Source organism: Podarcis liolepis (genome assembly GCF_965112155.1).
Source record: "Podarcis liolepis genome assembly, chromosome: 12".
Lineage (NCBI taxonomy): Eukaryota > Metazoa > Chordata > Lepidosauria > Squamata > Lacertidae > Podarcis > Podarcis liolepis.
The window spans coordinates 49,506,803-49,526,002 of record NC_139563.1 but is presented as its reverse complement, the minus strand read 5'-3'; the positions used below and the strand labels follow the sequence as shown (position 1 = coordinate 49,526,002).

The 19,200-nt window shown below is 42.3% G+C and overlaps 1 protein-coding gene across 16 annotated transcripts in view; it reads right to left on the bottom strand.

Annotated features, from left to right (window-relative positions):
- Positions 1-19,200, bottom strand: part of TRAK1 (trafficking kinesin protein 1) — a 140,315-nt gene that overhangs the window by 24,391 nt on the left and 96,724 nt on the right. For 11 of the 16 annotated variants that reach the window (XM_083467827.1, XM_083467822.1, XM_083467824.1 and 8 more), the window contains 11 exons: positions 18,430-18,506; positions 16,574-16,690; positions 10,823-10,923; positions 9,656-9,764; positions 7,745-7,823; positions 6,777-6,907; positions 6,555-6,629; positions 4,594-4,731; positions 3,638-3,714; positions 1,790-2,026; positions 486-802 (listed from right to left, as the gene is read on the bottom strand). In XM_083467827.1, coding sequence (XP_083323953.1) covers positions 486-802; positions 1,790-2,026; positions 3,638-3,714; positions 4,594-4,731; positions 6,555-6,629; positions 6,777-6,907; positions 7,745-7,823; positions 9,656-9,764; positions 10,823-10,923; positions 16,574-16,690; positions 18,430-18,506 — 1,458 coding nt within the window. Of the gene's footprint in view, positions 1-485; positions 803-1,789; positions 2,027-3,637; positions 3,715-4,593; positions 4,732-6,554; positions 6,630-6,776; positions 6,908-7,744; positions 7,824-9,655; positions 9,765-10,822; positions 10,924-16,573; positions 16,691-18,425; positions 18,507-19,200 lie in introns of all 16 variants that reach the window. The other 5 variants (XM_083467825.1, XM_083467826.1, XM_083467814.1 and 2 more) reach the window with 1 other exon arrangement.

Here is a 19,200-nt window from a genome sequence, read left to right as displayed (position 1 = left end):
GAACCAAGGTGCCACCGTGCAAGTGATTTGGAACTGTTGCCTAGACACCTACTGGTAGGACAACCGTAGCAAGTAATTGAGTAGCTTGCACAGAATGTAAAGAAAAGAAATGGTCTTCTACAAGTTGCAGTTTAATGAATCACCACACGTCTCTACAGGTCTTCTCCCTATCAGTGCTACTTCCCCCACTCTGCAGTGTTCTACAAATATGTGAATGAAACTAGGAATTCAAATGCCATTTACTGAACTATAAAAATATACCACTGAAATATCTTAGAGTGTACACAACACACTTACTCCAGAGATTGCTTACTCAAAAGCAACAAAATCTTTTTCTCAGAAGAGTTTAAACAAGCAACGTGGATGGCTGTCTCTAAAGTAAAATGAGTATGTGTTACAAAGATTTCCCGCTTCCTGCTGATGGAGAAGAGACCATAAAAAGTCACTAAGGAGAACAGATAAAGGCCTAGGCGCTTTGTTATCACCTTCTAAGGGCTTCACAATCTGAAGCTTCTCTGGGAGGTAAGAGCGACTGCTGATGGACATTCCTGAATAGCCAGTAAATTCGGAAAACCTGGAGTGAGTTCCCAACGACATGATACTCTCCGTTGGAGTGATGGAGCCACTGTGGAGTTCACCCTTCTCGGCCAGTTCCCTCAGCTTCCTTTCCTGCTCTTCTTCAAAGAACCTCCTCTCGGACAGGTAGTTCTCCCTCCGAAGAGACAGCCTTCGAAGTGCCGTTTCCAGGTCGCTAGAGCCAGGGGTTCCTGGGGTTCCAGGTTTTTTGTTCTTTTCTTCATTTCTAAAACAAGGACACAACACACTTAAATTTACACTGTGTGTACAAGCAACAGGAAGGGGGGGGGGAGACACCCAAAATGCCAATATTTGAAATGCCATCAAAACTGCTCTGAGCTCTCCGTAGCCAATTAACTGCTTCATCAGCAGAATATAGTAGTCTAGATTTGAAAATATAAATGGCAGGCCTAGGAATGTGCGAGGTTGACATCTTCATAGAGCTATGCGCTGTATTTAGCAATGTGTTTCTCAAATTCTTTTTAGCATCTCTTATTGTCTGCTTGCATTTTTTTTGTTCTCTAAAATTGTTATCAGAATTTCAATTTTGCAGCTATGTAAGCTAAACACACACGCAATATGGATATAAATATAGATCTGCATGTATGCGAAAGGTAGGTCAGGCATTTCCTAGCATAGAAAATCATTCTGGGGATTGCACACATTTCAAAGTAACCAAATCAAGTTGTACTTGGGGCTCAATGTGGATGATGGGCAGATAATTAGAGGAGGAAAGCCTCACAGTTACAAAAAAGTCAAGAATGACAAACCCCAAAAATGATTTAAACAATTCTCTTACTAGGAGGAGGATGTGTCAATAACAGAAACCAGTTAACAGCAATTGTTAAAGGAAAGATAGTCATTAACACAAACATGATTTGCCTGAACCATACCACACTGGTGTTAAATTAGTGAGCATTAGTTTGCAAATTTTAAGGTGTCCAGTAATTTAAGACAACCCAATATAGTTCACTTGTCCTGTGTTAGGAGGCTGCAGCACAACAATATATGAAAATCAGGTTTCTTCTGAATATCTCACTCAGATATAGCAATATTGATCCTTCTTACAATGTTAGGCTAGCAATATTGAGTATCCTCATAATGTACGGATAGTATAGCATCCAACATATAGCACAAGTCACTGAACAGAAGAAAAGAATTAGGAAGTTCTTGTTCTGGAGATATAGCTAAACTCTAAGTATACATTACTGACCCAGAGTCAGTAGAGTCAGTTTCTAGGATGATGCTATTAGTCTTGTTGTCTATCACAAAATTGGAAATGTCTCCTCCATAGAAGCTGGATCGTGGTGTGCTGACACAGCTAGAAATGACCGAGTTCATTGCTGAAGACTGGTTAGACCCAGGGATGTTCATTGGAGAGGGAGTTAGAGATCTCTGCTTTACCACTTGGTTGATGTTTCGCACGGCATCAAAGACTCTCTTGTGATGGCTGACAAAAGACACAAGCAGTTAGTAACCAGCAAAATAAAACCCACTGCAGAGAAATTGTCTGCGGGGACATCATATTATATTAAGCTCAGCTTTTGTAAGAGAAAAACATGGTCTCAGAGATTAGCTTTTGTGATTATGCTCAAGAGAGAACAAAATCGGACAAATGGTTAAAAGTCGTTCTACGGAAAGGGGAAGAGCTGTAAGATCCTAAAGTTTCCCCAAACAATACTTTCCATTTTCCAGATCACTTACTAAATGACCCTGTTCTCTTGAAACTTGGCCAAGACTGTACCCCAGGATGAAACGAGGAATAATTATTGGGCTCAAATGCTTACATGCTCCCCACCAACTATCCTGAGAGAAAGCAATTAACTGAACCAGAAGATCCTGTATTGATCCTGAGATCTCTCCTACCCTGCAGCATAGCTCTGGTTAGAAAAGCAGGTTTTGAACAGCCAGGGAGATCCTCTATGGAAATAAAATGTCCTATACTCGTTGCATTCTCCCTGTAGCAACAGTAACATGCAGTAGTGGTTTGGGGTGTCTTGTTTGGTTTTTAAGGTAAAAAATGCCCACAAAATGCGCTTGTGCATAAAACGATACAGCAGTAGGCGGTAGGCAGCTTGGTCAACTATTGCCAGCAATGACAAAATCAAGCATTTTCTTGTGACTTCAGGATAAAGCAGATGTTCCCACATCACAATTTTAAATGGCTGGCAGCACATGGTGAGCATGATTATATGAACTTAATATAACCAACACCACGTGGTGAGCTACTTGCATACTGCAGCTTTGCTACATGGATCAGGAAATTTCTTCTAAGCTATCATAGATATTTTAGGGACCATTTCCAGTGATCTGATCCTGTGGTCAAACACTATGGATACCACCATACAGCTGCCTCTGCAAGCCAGCCAAAGCATATGCAGTGGTCCTGGGCTACTTCAAGGTTGTATGAATAAGCACATTTTTCATATCCTGCCTTTGCTCCAGGGACCTCAAGGAAGTACACAATGGACTCCCAGCAGTTTCCCATCCAAATACCGATCTGACTTACACCTGTATAGCTTCAGCTATACATCATGTCTCTTGAGATAATGCTACTATAAAGTTGTCTAGTGTGTCCACATATACAAGCTTAAGCACTCTGACACTTAGCAGCCATGTTTCGCTATTTCTGAGTACCACTTTCTCACTTGTGCAGAATAAATATAGGAAGTTTTTAATTATTTCCTCCTCACTATTTAGCTTGCAGTTTGAATTTTCATCTGTGTTAAGAAGACGGATAACCAAAATAGTGATTTGACACTATTCGAGGTGCAGAATAACATGTTTATTTTTCCAATTTTAACTATAATGCTTCTGAAAAACATTTTATTTAACTTCCCCCAAAGCCCCAAAGTTCTTTAAAAGTTGGCCTTTAAAATATCCTTAAGCTTTCTTCTCAATTGCTTTCCTCTCCAACAGAGAGGGGACCATTTCTAAGTAATGAGTTCAGGTCTACCCTTCCTTGCTAGAAAGAAATGAGATGGCATTCTTAATTTTGGATTGCATAAAAATGTTTGATTTCTACTTTTCTTATTAAAATATCACAATGCATCAGTCATACGTTAAGTCAGGGCTGTCAGGATCATCCAGATGCAGTTCTTTTCGCATTGACCCTTCAATTTCTGCTGCCAAGGAATCCTGTTAAGACAATTTTAAATGGTGTTACAGCATGTCATTAACATGTATGTCTATTTTTGTAGTATGCAGTGATGCTGATATACTCATAGCTGTCAACTTACAAGATTTGAAAATAAGGGACCAGCAGCCTCAAAAATAAGGGATCAGCAGCCAAAATAAGGGATTTTCCAGGCACAGGTAAGTTCAACTTCTGAGCCCCTCCGAGCCAAAGGCAGAAAGCCCAGCCAGCAGCCAAACAAAGCCCCCAGCCTCAAGGAAAACCACCGTCACCTCTCCGCTGGGAAGTGCTGAGCAAAGGCGAGTCCCCAGGCAACGCGGCCGATTTGATCAGGACAAGGCATGCAAGCTCCACCCCCCAGTCATTCTTAAGACTCCTTATTGGGTGAGCAACGCAACCAAGCAACACAGTTGGAGCCTCCCTCCTCCCTGGCCGGCAGGGAGGGAGAGAGAGGAGCTGCTTCCTTTGAAAACCGGGAAATTTAAGGGACATCATCAATAAGGGACAGCAGCGAGACATGGCACTGGGATAAGGGACTGTCCCGCCAAATAAGGGACACTTGACAGCTATGGATATACTTGGGGCTTCTTTTACGCTAACAGAAAGGAACCATTTAGCTAGTCTTCCCCTATGAATAGCTCCAGCCATTGCTTGCATTTCACTATATCACCAATACTGCAATTATTTCCAAAGTGGGTTTAGTAGCACCCACAACCTCAGACCCTTCCTCTGTTTAAGGGAAGATTCAAGGCAATGATCCAGATTCTCCTCTCAATATGTACTGAAATTAGTTTTGGGATCTGTTTCCTAATGCTAATCAAACTTGCGCCACTGCTGGCATGAGATGTGTTTCTCAGAAATGACTTTATAAGGTTTATTACCATGGGGAAAAGGCCTAAGGAGTGGTAACGGCGTGATATGGCATTTGGCATCGTCTTGTTCCGAAGGTTCTTCAGCTCTTCCTGCGCCTCGTGAAGCATTTCCATGCACTCTGCATACTTGTCTTCCAGCTCTCGTAACTGCAATGCACACAGAATGGAAATTATTTCCAGGAACCTTGGGCTATCTAAAAGCTACAGAAAGCTATGCAAATGAGGAGGGGGGCACTTTTAAATAAATAATAAAAAGCTAAACATTTATGAACTGTACGTTCCACATGTATGTTTAGTTCTGTCTGTATCTATTTTAATTATGGTCCCAGCAATTTGCCATTGAAGAGATTGGGATTCCGTTGAGCTCTAGAAGCTGAACAACTGATGCAAATTGCATAGAATCATCGTCGTCTTGCAAAACTTATTAGATAAAAATCACTTGATCATGGAGACTGCACAGGTTTCTTTCGGCCTTGCAGACAAATTTTAAAGCTGTCCATCTGGCAATGAAAGACTAGCGCCTTACTTTTAAATGAAAAAACAGAGAACGCAATAAATCAGAGTCTGTCCTTACATACACGCACTTGGTTTGGAACTCTCCTAGGGCCATGTTTTCAAAGAGTGAAGTCCAAGGATTGAACAGTTAGAAGAATATACAGCTGGATGCTGTGCAAGGTTAAGTGTACTGAAAGACCACTGATATCTCTGGGCTTAAGCATGCTCACATCTGCACAGAACTGGCTGCAAGCTATCCTCTTTTACTTACAATTCTTACAGCAAAGAATTACATACATATTTTTTGGGAAGTAAATCCCATTGTGTTCACTGCAATTTACTCCCATGTATATAGGATCACAATGGATGTGGATGGCGCTGTGGGTTAAACCACAGAGCCTAGGACTTGCTGATCAGAAGGTCGGCGGTTCGAATCCCCGCGACGGGGTGAGCTCCCGTTGCTTGGTCCCTGCTCCTGCCAACCTAGCAGTTCAAAAGCAAGTCAAAGTGCAAGTAGATAAATAGGTACCGCTCCGGCGGGAAGGTAAACGGCATTTCCGTGCACTGCTCTGGTTCGCCAGAAGCAGCTTAGTCATGCTGGCCACATGACCCAGAGGCTGTATGCCAGCTCCCTCGGCCAATAAAGCGAGATGAGCGCCACAACCCCAGAGTCGGTCATGACTGGACCTAACGGTCAGGGTCCCTTTACCTTTTATATAGGATCACAGCCTTAGTGTTTCTTTTGTTTTGCAAATCCATTTATCCTGGAGATTATGATCTGTGATCGTTACTTAATTCACAGCACAGAAGGCTCAGCCATCAGAGGCCTGTCTGAGGGTAGGCCTAATCTTAAAAGGTATAGGCTTGCACGAAGGAAATAGTCCATTGCCAAGTCTACTTCTATGCTCAGTTTCTTATCCAAAATGCCATTAAGCTTTCCAAGGACAAAAAAACCTCCCTGCATATATCAAAGAAGAGGTTTTTTTATTTCAGATGATTACTATATTTAAGGTTTTAAGCAATTTCATTCCTATAGGTCTGAAATGACACTGTGTGGACCCAAGGAAACTGAATTCAAAAGCTATCACAAATATGCTCATCTCTTATTCAAATTACCGTATTTTTTGCTCTATAAGACTCACTTTTCCCCTCCTAAAAAGTAAGGGGAAATGTGTACGCGTCTTATGGAGCGAATGCAGGCTGCGCAGCTATCCCAGAAGCCAGAACAGCAAGAGGGATTGCTGCTTTCACTGCACAGCGATCCCTCTTGCTGTTCTGGCTTCTGAGATTCAGAATATATTTTTTTCTTGGTGCGTCTTGTGGTCTGGTGCGTCTTATAGAGCGAAAAATATGGTATTCTTCTGCCATGAAACCAAATGCAACGAGGCTACAGCATTTCACGGCTACTGATATCAACTGAACTGAAAGCATCTCCCTGCTCCATAACCACATGACTATTAGAGAGGCACACTCACTTCTGCTGTGAGCTGCCTTTGGGCATCTTTAGCAGCTCCCAGATGTTGGACGAGTTCTTCATTTTCCACCGTACACTGAAAAAAGACAAACATCACAACAGATTAGCCACCCCATGCTTTCTCTTCCTTTAAAAATATTTTAACAGGTGTGGGAACAGAAGAGGCTCATCAGAAAGGTGGCACTACGTTAGCTATTTTGCTTATTACTTTAATGAACCTTACAGCTTTTGCCTTTTTCTGCAAATCCACTATCTGAGAGAGAAGGTGAGTGATTTCCTCCTGCTGTCGGGCAGCGTCGTCAGTTTTCTTGGCCAACTCTTCAGAGATACTTGCAATCTGGATGTTTGCATCTCCTTAAATAATTAAGAAACAATTGTAAGAATGAGCTGGCATGGGAAAATATTTGGCAGCACAATTGCTTGCTAAATCAATATAAACAAGGTACTACTATAAGCTAAGAGGGACGCGGGTGGCGCTGTGGGTTAAATCACAGAGCCTAGGGCTTGCCGATCGGAAGGTCGGCGGTTCGAATCCCCACGACGGGGTGAGCTCCTGTTGCTCGGTCCCTGCTGCCGCCAACCTAGCAGTTCGAAAGCACGTCAAAGTGCAAGTAGATAAATAGGTACCGCTCCGTCGGGAAGGTAAACGGCGTTTCCGTGCGCTGCTCTGGTTCGCCAGAAGCGGCTTAGTCATGCTGGCCACATGACCCGGAAGCTGTACGCTGGCTCCCTCGGCCAATAAAGTGAGATGAGCGTCGCAACCCCAGAGTCGGCCATGACTGGACCTAATGGTCAGGGGTCCCTTTACCTTTACCTTTACTATAAGCTATCGTTGAACAGAGAGGCAGAGAAAGAGAACATGCAATCTGGCATTAGGAAGGTTTTTCCAACTGCTGCAGAGCCACATAGAAAAAGCCATTGCCATAAATATTGTTGAAGTGTTACTGCAATTGCAGGGTGGGTTTTCTCAATATACAAGCAGTGTAAGGGAACAGGGACAAAACAGTTCTGAAACCAAGTGCTGTAGGTGCATTAGTTCTCAACCCAAGTGCTGGGGCTGCTGATAACTTAAAGCAACACACACCAACTCCCTTGCATTGCACACAAAAATGGCATAAACTCCAAAAGAAAACCCTTGTATCAGAACATCCTGATTATTCTGTCAAAAAGCAAGGAAAGAAGAAAACGTACTGAGCTCCTTCACACAGTCGTTGACAAGCTGCTGTTCTTTCTCTTCAAAAGAAATGGTTTCGGTCTGCAGCTGGCAAGCCTGTATTTTTTTAAAAAAAATAATCCAAAAATAGCATTGTGTTAACTTCTTGCTGGATCTAGCCTTGTAAAAAGGGGGAGAAACTTTCAACTGCAGACCACAATTCCAGGACATCAGCAAACACAGCCTTTCTCAACCTTGGGTCCCTAAATGTAGCCAGCATGGCCAGTGGTCAGGGATGATGGGAATTGTAGTTCAAAAATGCCTGGAGATTGAGAAAGGCTGAGAAAGCAATTCATAGTCTCCCACATCCCTCTTGTGACTATGTGGAACAATGACTAGTCACGGCCGCTAGGTGTCATCATTGATTTTTGATATATACATAGGCAAAGCTTAAAAGATTAACATGAAATTTAATGGCTGGAAAACATATTCAGGGGAAGAGTTAAATGTTCACTATTAAAAACACACCCCAAACACAACACTCACAAAAAGATTCAATAGAAACACAAGTCTGTAACATACTTTGGTAAATAAAGCTCAAGGGAGGTTTGTACTTGTAACTTCCAGCCTGATAAATAGCTTCTTAACATTTACGGTGCTAATCTTGGGAGCAATGCTTAGTTAAGAAGCTATCGCCATCTTGACTTTTTCAGCATGACTATCAAATGAGTGTCCCTACTTATATCAGATGCTGTGCATTACAACCAGCCTCTAAACACTATGCTAATCCACAATGTTGCAAAGTGCTCATTCCGGCTCTCACAGTGGGGAAACTGTTTTCAAAACTTTGCATGAACAGGAAAACTCTTTCCTGGCCATGAAATGAACAGTAATCTTGATATACTAAGGGGAATTCCAAAGGGGAGCAGGCTAGGTCCATAACACACACTGAAATAGTCTCAATTTCCATCTGCCTTGTGTCTTTAGGTTTATGGAAATGTAGGCCTTCAGACACAGAGCAAATCACCCTTAAGCTAGTGTACACAAACAGATGGGGTGGCAAAGCCATTTGTAGATTCAGTATGGGTGGCAAGTTTTTCGGAGGGGGGGGGGGAGAAGGACCCTGTCAGGACAATATATCTATTCAGTGCTCCTTCTTCTCCTTACTGGTCTCCACTCCCCAACCCCCAATTGCTCATAGTCAGTGGTAGTTATTCCTCATTCTTGCCATGATATGATTGCCATTGGGGTCACTTGTTCTCTCCCGAGTGATGATCACAGCCAGGAAGAAAAGGAGCACCAGAACCAGCGGATAAGCCAGCAGATCCCTTCATCTCACCCTCATGGTTAGTTGCCCAGTGAGAGAGCAAGAGTGAGTGGAAGCAGCACAGAAGATGAGCTACTCGCTTCTTTTGTCCTCTCCTTTTGGGTCCATTGAGGCAGAGAAAGAGAAGGTAGGTGCCAATAGCAGGATGATGGAGCAAAGAGTCAGGGGCCTTGATGGAGCCGACCCAAAGCCGGCACTGCTTGGACTGTAATGATTGCAAGGGGAGCTCCAAACATGTAACCATCACCACTATCTGTAGCCTGCAGTCGAGGAACGATCTTACCACCTCACTTACTGTTGGTGTCAGGCTTCATAAACACCATACATTTAAAGCACACCCCACCCCCAGGAATCCTGGGAACTGAGCTAGAATTCTCAACACCCTTAAACTACAGTTCCTATGACTCTTTGAAGGAACGCGCTTTAAATCTATGCCTTAGACAAGGGCCAATACTGTCATGCAATATTTGCAAACATTCATGAGGGAAGCAGGGTGGGGTGGAGAGAATAATCTATAGATTACACAGAATTTATGGAGTAAAAGCTTACTAATCAATCAGTCCTGATTCCCATGGAAAAAGAAGCAAACTTATGGTAGGTAAAATACTGGGATATGTTTTACCTCTGATCTAAGCACAACGTTCTCCTCTTCAAGGTCCTTAAGTTTCTTTTGAAGGGAATCTAAATGAAAATAGTTCTGGACAGATGAAGACGACTCATTCCTCTTCAACCTGGTAAGAGGCCCATTAGAAACGTTTATTTTTGCTCCCTTTTGTTTGCAGTTTTGCAGCGGAGCTGCACAGCAAAAGTTCCAACAACCAGAGCCAAATGAGATCTAGCATTTTCATAGGTTGTCAGAGAGTTAAAAATAAAGAAAGAAATGAAGCCATTGTGTTTATTCCGCCCATTTCTAATGGAGAACCTTTAGCTACAAACTGGGGGGGGGGGGGTGTCGGACTTTAGCTCTCTGAAGGAGATGGTTTGCAAAAAGTAATCTTATGATTCCATGACTGCTACAACACATTAAATAATAAAAAGCTGCAGCAGCGGAGGCACACAAAAAGGGAAAGTGGCAAGCAGGGGTTGTAATGTACTGTTAACCGCCTATGAAACGAGACTTTGGCTTTTCGTTGCTCAAGAACTGATTTGAACTGTTGATCAGTCTTTGTTAACATGCTGTTGTGTTGCTGAACAAAATTCTTCAAAAGGACAGGATTTGGTTCAAAACCTTGTCCCTGTTGGATATAGCAAAAGTGACATATTACTGAACTAAGGAAGAACTTCCCTGTCAGGGAGGTAGACTGGTTATCCCATTTCTTAACTGGTGTGAGCCTGCTATGAATATCAGGTTCTGAACTGGATCTTGTAGCTCAACACTGGACTTCCATATTGCTGCATAAATCATTTGGGTCTACTGTCAGTCAATGGAAGCCCGAAACATCTAATGCTGGTAACCAAACTGTGCGTATGCTGTATTTTTGCACTATTTACCAGAAAGGTCCAAATGGAGCAGCACGCTACAGAATGTGAACCCAAAAGGAGACTAGTAAAACCACAGCTGAGTACTGTTGGTAACACCTACTCATGATCAAGAGTGGTGAGATAATACAGACATGATTTGACTATTTGGTCCTTTCATTGTGAGCCGAGGCTCACCTGCAGCCTGGATGCAAAACCCATGTGGTGATGCCAGATGCTGAATACAAAAATCATGTGGCTGTGCCAGATGGGGCAGAAGGATGCAAAATGGACAGTATAACATGACCTATGTTTCCTGGCCCAAACTTACGGAGTTGAACAGATGGATTCTGGCTCGCTCTCTTCAGCAGCACTGGTGTAAAACTGAAGCAGCTCATCTTTCATGGACAGCTCGTGACGTAACTGAGAAACCTGAACAAATGAAGGGGGGAGGGAAATCTGTCATACATTTGTTTTCAAGCTCATCTTGGATAGCAAAATTGAGTGTCGGGCTCTGTGTGGTTCTGCTAGCCAAGGGATCTACTTCAAACAGGACATAGGAAGATTCCCTCTGTTGGAAGAAAAATACAGATCAAGAATTCCAGTGCCTGCTACGATTAAAGGAGGGTTACTTCTCTGTATCTTTTTCATTTCAAAAGTTGCAAATTCATCACTATTTTATTATAAGTGTTGTTAATTAAATAGTAGGACACCAATGGAGAACTCAGAAACCTGGTAGTGAATCAAACAAGAGGACTTCAACCACTTCAAGCAAGATATAACAAAACACCATTCCTAGATAGACACAATCTAAGACTGTAAGTTGGAATCCTTCCCCATTTTTGGAAGGGAAATGAACTATAACAGCCTTGTTTGTTTCTCTCTGTGTCTCCATTGTTCTTCTCAATTTCCTCTTTTTGTTTTGGAAGCAAGAGTTCCATTTCCTGTGACCTGGTTCACATGCAACACTAAGCCAAGCCATGGTTTAGTGTGGATGCACAGGCTACTTTATTTCTCCCTCAATCCTGTTGCTGCTGAGATCTAAGTCATGGTTTGGCTTAATGCGTCATCTGAACCTGGGCTTGTGGTTTTTCTTGCTCCAGAGAAACCATAAGCTGTAACCAAGGTTTGTTCTAAAGCAAGACAAACCACAAGTCCGGGTTCAGATGACACAGTAAGTCAAACTGTGGCTTAGCTCACAGCAGAAGGACAAGAGAAGGAGTAAAATGACCATGATAGTCACTCAACAAGCACACACACTTGTTGACTCAATGAACAAGTCAAAATTTGATATGGATGAACTTCTTAGCTTAATTTATTTTCCTGAGCTAACCCAAAAACTGAAATGCATTTAAAATTTAAAACCAGAAATAAATTTATCACTTAAAATGCACTCAGGTAGAAGACTCCTTGTTCACAAATTAAATCTGAACATCCAAGAAAAAGGATAATGCTAAAGATTATATCTCCACATACTCTTGCCTGTTAAAAAACTTGGCATGTCATCAACAAAATGCTTTTGTTCCAATTTAATAACACAATGACAAATCAGGAAGAAGACAGATCCTAAGCCGTTACGTGCAGATATGAAAGCTGTGAACTAAATTTATTTCATGGTTAAAGGTAAAGAGTAAAGGGACCCCTGACCATTAGGTCCAGTCGCGGATGACTCTGGAGTTGTGGAGCTCATCTCGCTTTATTGGCCGAGGGAGCCGGCATACAGCTTCTGGGTCATGTGGCCAGGATGACTAAACCGCTTCTGGCAAACCAGAGCAGCGCATGGAAATCCTGTTTACCTTCCTGACGGAGTAGTACCTATTTATCTAATTGCACTTTGATGTGCTTTTGAACTGCTAGGTTGACAGGAGCAGGGACCAAGCAATGGAAGCTCACCCCATCGCAGGCATTCGAACCGCTGACCTTCTGACTGGCGAGCCCTAGGCTCTGAGGTTTAACCCACAGCGCCACCTGCTGGTGCTTGAACTGATAATACTCAAGGATGGGCAGAATGCTGTTTTGTTTTGTTTTGTTATGTATTCACAAAAGGGTATTGCCGAGAATAGATGAAACTTTTAGCCATTAAAGCAAGACAACAGACATCAAAATCATATGGTCTCCTCTATGCAAAACCAGAATGAGAATTTATTTAATAGAAGCTCCTAGATCATATTTCCAAAGGAGACAGGATCTGGTTCCATAGACTAATGATACCCCTCAGCTAGATACTTAAATACTGGAACATAGCAAAGACCAGCAGTATTTGCTAAGATGATACATTTGCTTTTGCTATTAGAATGAGCATTTCTTCTCACAAAGTCAATTTACAGAAAAAAATAATCCATTGCAATCCACAACTCAGAGACTATGTCTGAAGCAGTGAAATGTTGACTCCAGTGCACTCACCTCATTTTCTTTAGTGCCTTACAATGCGTCTGAGTCTCTGTTTTCATAATTTAGTACTACTGGAAAGAGTTGCATAGGGTAGAAGTTAGTAGCAATTATTTGAAGTTGGGAAAGGGGAAAGGCTCTGTCCTTGAGACAGAGGGAAAATCAGATTTAAGTAGGTTGTAAGGGAACACAGAAAAGCATGATGCCACAGGATGAAAAGGAAAAGTTAGGTTTTTAAAAACTAAGCAAAAGGAAGTAGAGTGAAAAGTCAGGTAACTGCACTTCTGGCAAAACATCTGCCCCATGGGGATTAAGATGCCTAGCCAAGGACATTTCTAGCCTTGAATCAGAAAATTCAGTCAAATTAGAAAATTCAACAAGCTGAGCATGGGAAGGCAACCTTTACTTATAAGCCCAGTTGATATACTACACTAAAGCATGATTGATTTATAAAAACATTTATGCACGCGCGCGCACACACACACACACACACACACACACATATATACTGCCTTTCAGCCCATATCAGCCCAAGGCAGCATAATAAAACACAATCTTCATACAGGAGAGAGGAGGGCAGAGAGGGAGGGAGGTAATAGTAAAACCACTGTAAAAACAAAAGTAAAAACCAGCTAGCAAAATTTAGGATACAGCAGAACCCGTTACAAGCCTGGTGAAATACAATTTTTTGACTGCCCGTCTAAAAGCCCTCCACAAGGAGTTTGCCAAAGGAAAAAATGTTCCTCAGTCAAGGTGTTGCCACTAAGAAGGCCTATGTGTATGCCTTGGGTACAAGCCTGAAATAGCCAGAGTCAAGCGTTGGACTTGTGTGTTTCCCCTCCCAATCTTCCTCTCCTACTGCCAAAAGGAGAACCATACTGTACCGCTCAACCCCCCCCCCTGATTTAAATGGGACATCCTGGAATCATAGAAGCCATCCGGGCTTCTGCTTGGATCCCAGAACTTTCTGCCTTTTGGTCCTGTGCTTTGGCGCAAGCCAGCTGACACATGCCAGAGTGCTGGACCACAAAGTGCTCATTTTGGGTTGAGCACTCGGTACCGGGGGGGGGGGGGAATCAGCTGAGATATTTGAGATATTGAGAGTGGTTCATATTTAGATACCTGGAGCTCCAATATCATCCTCATCAATTTGTTTGTTTTTTAAATCCCATGGCAACTAGAAATCACCATTTTCAATTACTGAACTGAATAAGTTGATGTGAAGCAACGTACTGTATGTCCTGTTAACTGAACCGCCAATATTACATAAAACGATCAATTGAGTTCACCATTACATTTATGGATTCACCTATTAAAATTCTCCCTCTTTCTCTCAGATTCTTTTTGTGCAATCACATGTGCAGATTCATTCATTATGTCTCCCTCACATGTTCTGAGACACATGATCCTAACACCAATCTTCACATTCTAAAACAAAATGCTGTAAAATAGCAAAGTAGACTTTTACAATTCCTAAAAGAGTGGCAGTAGTCTTTGGTACAGTGGTACCTCACAAGACGAATGCCTCGCAAGACAAAAAACTCGCTAGACGAAAGGTTTTTCCGTTTTCGATTTGCCTCGCAAGACGAATTTCCCTATGGGCTTGCTTCGCAAGACGAAAACGTCTCGCGACTTTGTTTCCTTTGTCTAAAAACAAAGACATGTTTTGTTTATAAAGTTAATTTATTTTCCCTTCAATTTTTGAACTGCTCTTTACAGTATGTGTGACTTTAAAGAGCAGTTAATAAACTGTTGTTGTACCAAATTTGGCTTTGTTTGGACTTTTTTTGACCATAGGAACGCATTAATTGATTTTCAATGCATTCCTATGGGATTTCGTGATTCGCAAGACGAAAAATTCGCTAGACGACAAAACTTGCGGAACGAATTAATTTCGTCTTGCGGGGCACCACTGTATTCTATTTTCTTAGCACATTTCTCCTTGCAGCAACAAAGTCTCTTTATAATGCTTTTGGATGTGGTCCACAATTCAATGCAAGTGTCAATCCCAAGGTGAATGGATATGAACGATACCTCATTCTAAACTATTGCAACATCTTTTGGGCAAGCAATCCCGCTGATAGCACAGGAATATATGATGCTACTTAGGTACACAAAGCCAGAACAGTAGGTTGTGTCAATCAGGAACAAAGAAAATTTCTGTGATTATGAAAAACCCATTCTTAATTACGCCGTGTGATGAAATATTTGATTTGAAAAGCAAAGTGTTAAGAGTTTTTTTCTTTTAAGGAAAAAACCCTAGGGACAGCTGTAAATTAACAGCAATATATAATTGCAAACACAGTCCAAACAATGTTTTAAAGAGATGGCGGAAAGTACAAATGCATGTTAGGCAAGACTTAGTTCAACAAAACAAGTAGCCAGCAGAGACCTCTCTAGATTACACTGATGGAAACTGTAAATTAGGATGCAAAAGACAGGTGAAGAATAGGCCAAGGTTAGAATCATCACAACAAATCTTGTCCGAGAGCAGCACATGAAGAGGATTTTGCTTTCCAGTTATACTTTAGTATACAGTGGTACCTCGCAAGACAAATGCCTCAGAAGACGAAAAACTCGCAAGACGAAAGAGTTTTTTGTTTTTTGAGTTGCTTCGCAAGACGAATTTCCCTATGGGCTTGCTTCGCAAGACGAAAACGTCTTGCAAGTTTGTTTCCTTTTTCTTAAAACCGCTTGAAGAGGTGCAGTTGCGACTTGACCGTGCTTCGCAAGACGAAAAATTCGCAAGACGAAAAAACTCGCAGAACGAATTAATTTCGTCTTGCGAGGCACCACTGTACTTGCTTTTCCTGTTCGGTAGAACATGTGGATAATGAAGGAGGAAAAGGCCTGATACTACAGGAAATTGGGATTACAGTAGCAAAGACTCCAAAGAACACAGGTAGGAATGGGGGAGCAGGTGACCAAGCAACAGTCAACATCCGTAAGGTGTCAGGGTACCTTGAGAGGCGAAGGGGTGGGGAAAGGAAAGAGAGAAACAAGGAGAGTGCTGGAGTCCTGGAAGTGTCACAGGTGAGGGAAGCAGCAGACGTGTGGGGTGAAAGAAGGATCTAGAACAGGGGTCTGCAACCTTTAAGACAAAAAGAGCCACTTGGACCCGTTTCCGAAGAAAAAACAACAACTGGGAGCCACAAAACCATTGTGACATTTAAAACAAATATATCTCTGGAGCCGCGATCTGACAGCGGGCGGGAAGGTGACGTCGGGACGGTGCTGGACAGCCAGTACAGTGCCCGCCACAGTGGGGAGTGTCGGGGCGCACAATGCGCCTCCTCCCCTCACTAGTATCCGCCCCGGAGCCGCAGCAAAGGTGTAAAAGAGCCACATGCGGCTCTGGAGCCGCGGGTTGCAGACCCCTGATCTAGAAGGCCAAGAAGCTCAGGGCTCTGCTTTAATATGCTGCCTAAGTTTGAAGCCCATATAGTGCAATAATGATGATGATAATAATAATAATAATAATAATAATAATAAATAATAATAATTTTATTTTTTGTACTCTACCCATCTGACTGGGCTTCCAATAAAAGCATAATAAAACATATGGAACTGACAAGGAAGAAATGGCAAGATACAAGGGCAAATAAAACCAAACAGGTTGGGCTTGGGGCAGTGGTGGGATGAAGTTTACTGAACTAGAAACATGTCAGTATTAGGCCCTTGTGGATGCCCTCACCTCTTCCCTGATGTGTTCTACTTGTTCTTCAAGGAGTTCATTTCTCTCAGTCAGAGTCTTATTCTTCTTTAACAAGGACTGGCCAATCCGAGCAGCTAATTCTAAATCCCGCTCTTTCTGTAAAAAATAAAAGGGACAAAAAAACCACAAAGGGTCTCAATTATTGGCTCATTTAGAAAATGACTACTTTCTGAAAGCACATGTACGTTCAATCAGTGTTCTAGGTAAGACGAGAAAGTCTGCTTTTCAAAACGAAGAAACCCATAATTTGTGCTTATTTCCTTTTCTTTGTACTGCAGAGGAAACACCCACATCATCTGGGAGACCTGCTGTGTACAGTATTTCAACTATGCATAGGAAAGTACAGCCCAAAGTTCAAGTGTGAGAAAGTTAACGAAATCCAGATCTTACTCCTTTATTTGAAAACTGTCAGCGAGGGTGCAAGTATAAGTGGCGTACATTTTGCAAAGCACTGTGCAGGGAACTTGAGGATATTGCTACTTAACAACGCTTAGTATTTATATACAAAAATAAAGGCAGCCATGCTGGCCTGCAAGAAAAATTCTAATTATGTCAACAAGCCTGATGAAGAGTTCTAGAGAACTCAAAAATTTGCACGGAATGTTGTAACATATACAGGTATTGCCCTAATATGAATGTTAGTATACAAGCAGCATTCTTTCTAAGTGGTCAGAGTGTGTCATCTACTCAGGGCAGGCACCCCCAAACTCGGTCCTCCAACTGTTTTGGGACTACAATTCCCATCATCCCTGACCACTGGTCCTGTTAGCTAGGGATGATGGGAGTTGTAGTCCGAAACAGGTTGGAGGGCCCAGTTTGGGGATGCCTGACTCAGGGTTTCCCAAACTTGGGTCTCCAGCTGTTTCCGGACTACAACTCCCATCATCCCTAACCACTAGTCCTACTAGCTAGGGATGATGGGAGTTGTAGTCCAAAAAGAGCTGGAGAGGCGGTAATACTTACCAGTGCCCTGTGAAATAGGCTGGTAATCATCCCAGCACCATAGGTGTAGAATTGAGGCTAAGAGATAATGAATAACACCTATCCAGTTAAATCCTGTGGGAGTGGAATACAATACAGTGACTAAATGCAACAAGAAGAAAATGACCATGCCAAGGAGACTGAACGACCTGGAAGAACTGTGGTAAAATGGAAGGCATGTCAGCATCTGGGGGTGGAGGCTTTGCAGCAATTACCATGTAAGAAGCCATATAACTGTTGCTGTGTTTTGCTATGTAAGATAAGCAGCACTGTTGCTGGTCTGCCCTTCCTACAGCGCTTGCTCTTGCCACTGTTCCTTCACCTTGGACTTAAAGATGGGGGAGATATCACTGGATGGAACCTTTGCATATTGTAAAGATGGGCTGTCATCCTGGCACAGACGACGATGGTAATAGTAATTTTCAAAACGCCACTCAATCAGCTTTATAGTTCCATATTTCAACCTCCCCGCTAGATTGATATACACTGAAGTCTCCCATGGTTTCAATACTGATGGCAGAAGGGTATTACCAATTTCCATTCGGTCTCAGTGAAATAAATGCCACGTTTGCTGTTGCAAACATTCCACCTAGTTGCTTTACTTGGTGTTAATATACTTCCCTACCCAATTCACTGAAGACCCTCGGTCATCACCCAATACATGACACTGGTGGAGCAATCATGGCCAGCAAGGGTGCGAGGAGCAGCAGAGTTCTGCTGTCCCCTACATATATAAATGCAATGGGTGAAAAAGGCTCAATTAACAAGGCTGAAAGTAATAGTTTCTGAAGATGACACACATTCCCCAAGGCACATATTGCTACTATTATTCAATGATAAGATGGCATACTTGCCTCTTCAAGAAGACGTGTAACAGCATCAATGTCATTGTATGTTTTAGTCATCTGGCCCACTCTTTCAGCACATAAAACTGGAAGAAAAAAGAAAGGGGGGGGAATCACTTTTTGTCCACTGTATTAAAAAGCGGTGCTTGATATAAACATAAAAGACGGGGGGAATTTAATGTTTCGTCAAATAATCACTGTATCACATAGCATAAGTACCTGCAGCCTGATTCTACACTTGCTCACCAAGTGTGTTCAGTGAGGACCGGTCGCAAGCGTGCATAGAATTGCTGTCATTTGCTTCCAAAAATATTTAAAGGGCTCTGAAATTAAGATAACAACTCCCTTCTATACAGCTGAACATAGTGCTTGCAATATAAATGAGGTCAACATGTGACTCCTTACAGAATTTTGTTTTCTAAAGTCTACAGCTTGGATCCTAAGATATGTTAACTTAAAGAAGTTCATGGAAGGAATACTGACAGGGGGCTGTTTGGGAGAGGAAATTCACTCAAAATTTGGCATGTCATTTTTTGTTTGTTTGGCTTCAGCAGTCCCCACCCTCCATCAAATATTGTTCAGGAGGACTCCCCCCCCCCCTTTCTGGAGAAGCTTGGGGCGGGGAGGGGGACACAGCAATGAGGAGCAAATGGGAAGCTTTCCTTTGATAAGCTTCCTTAAATTAACATCTTAGGATCCAAGCTGGCGAGTTTATGTATATAATGCTATAGATTTAAAGGTGCCAGAATTTAATTAAGGTTTGGGGGCGTCAAAGCTAAT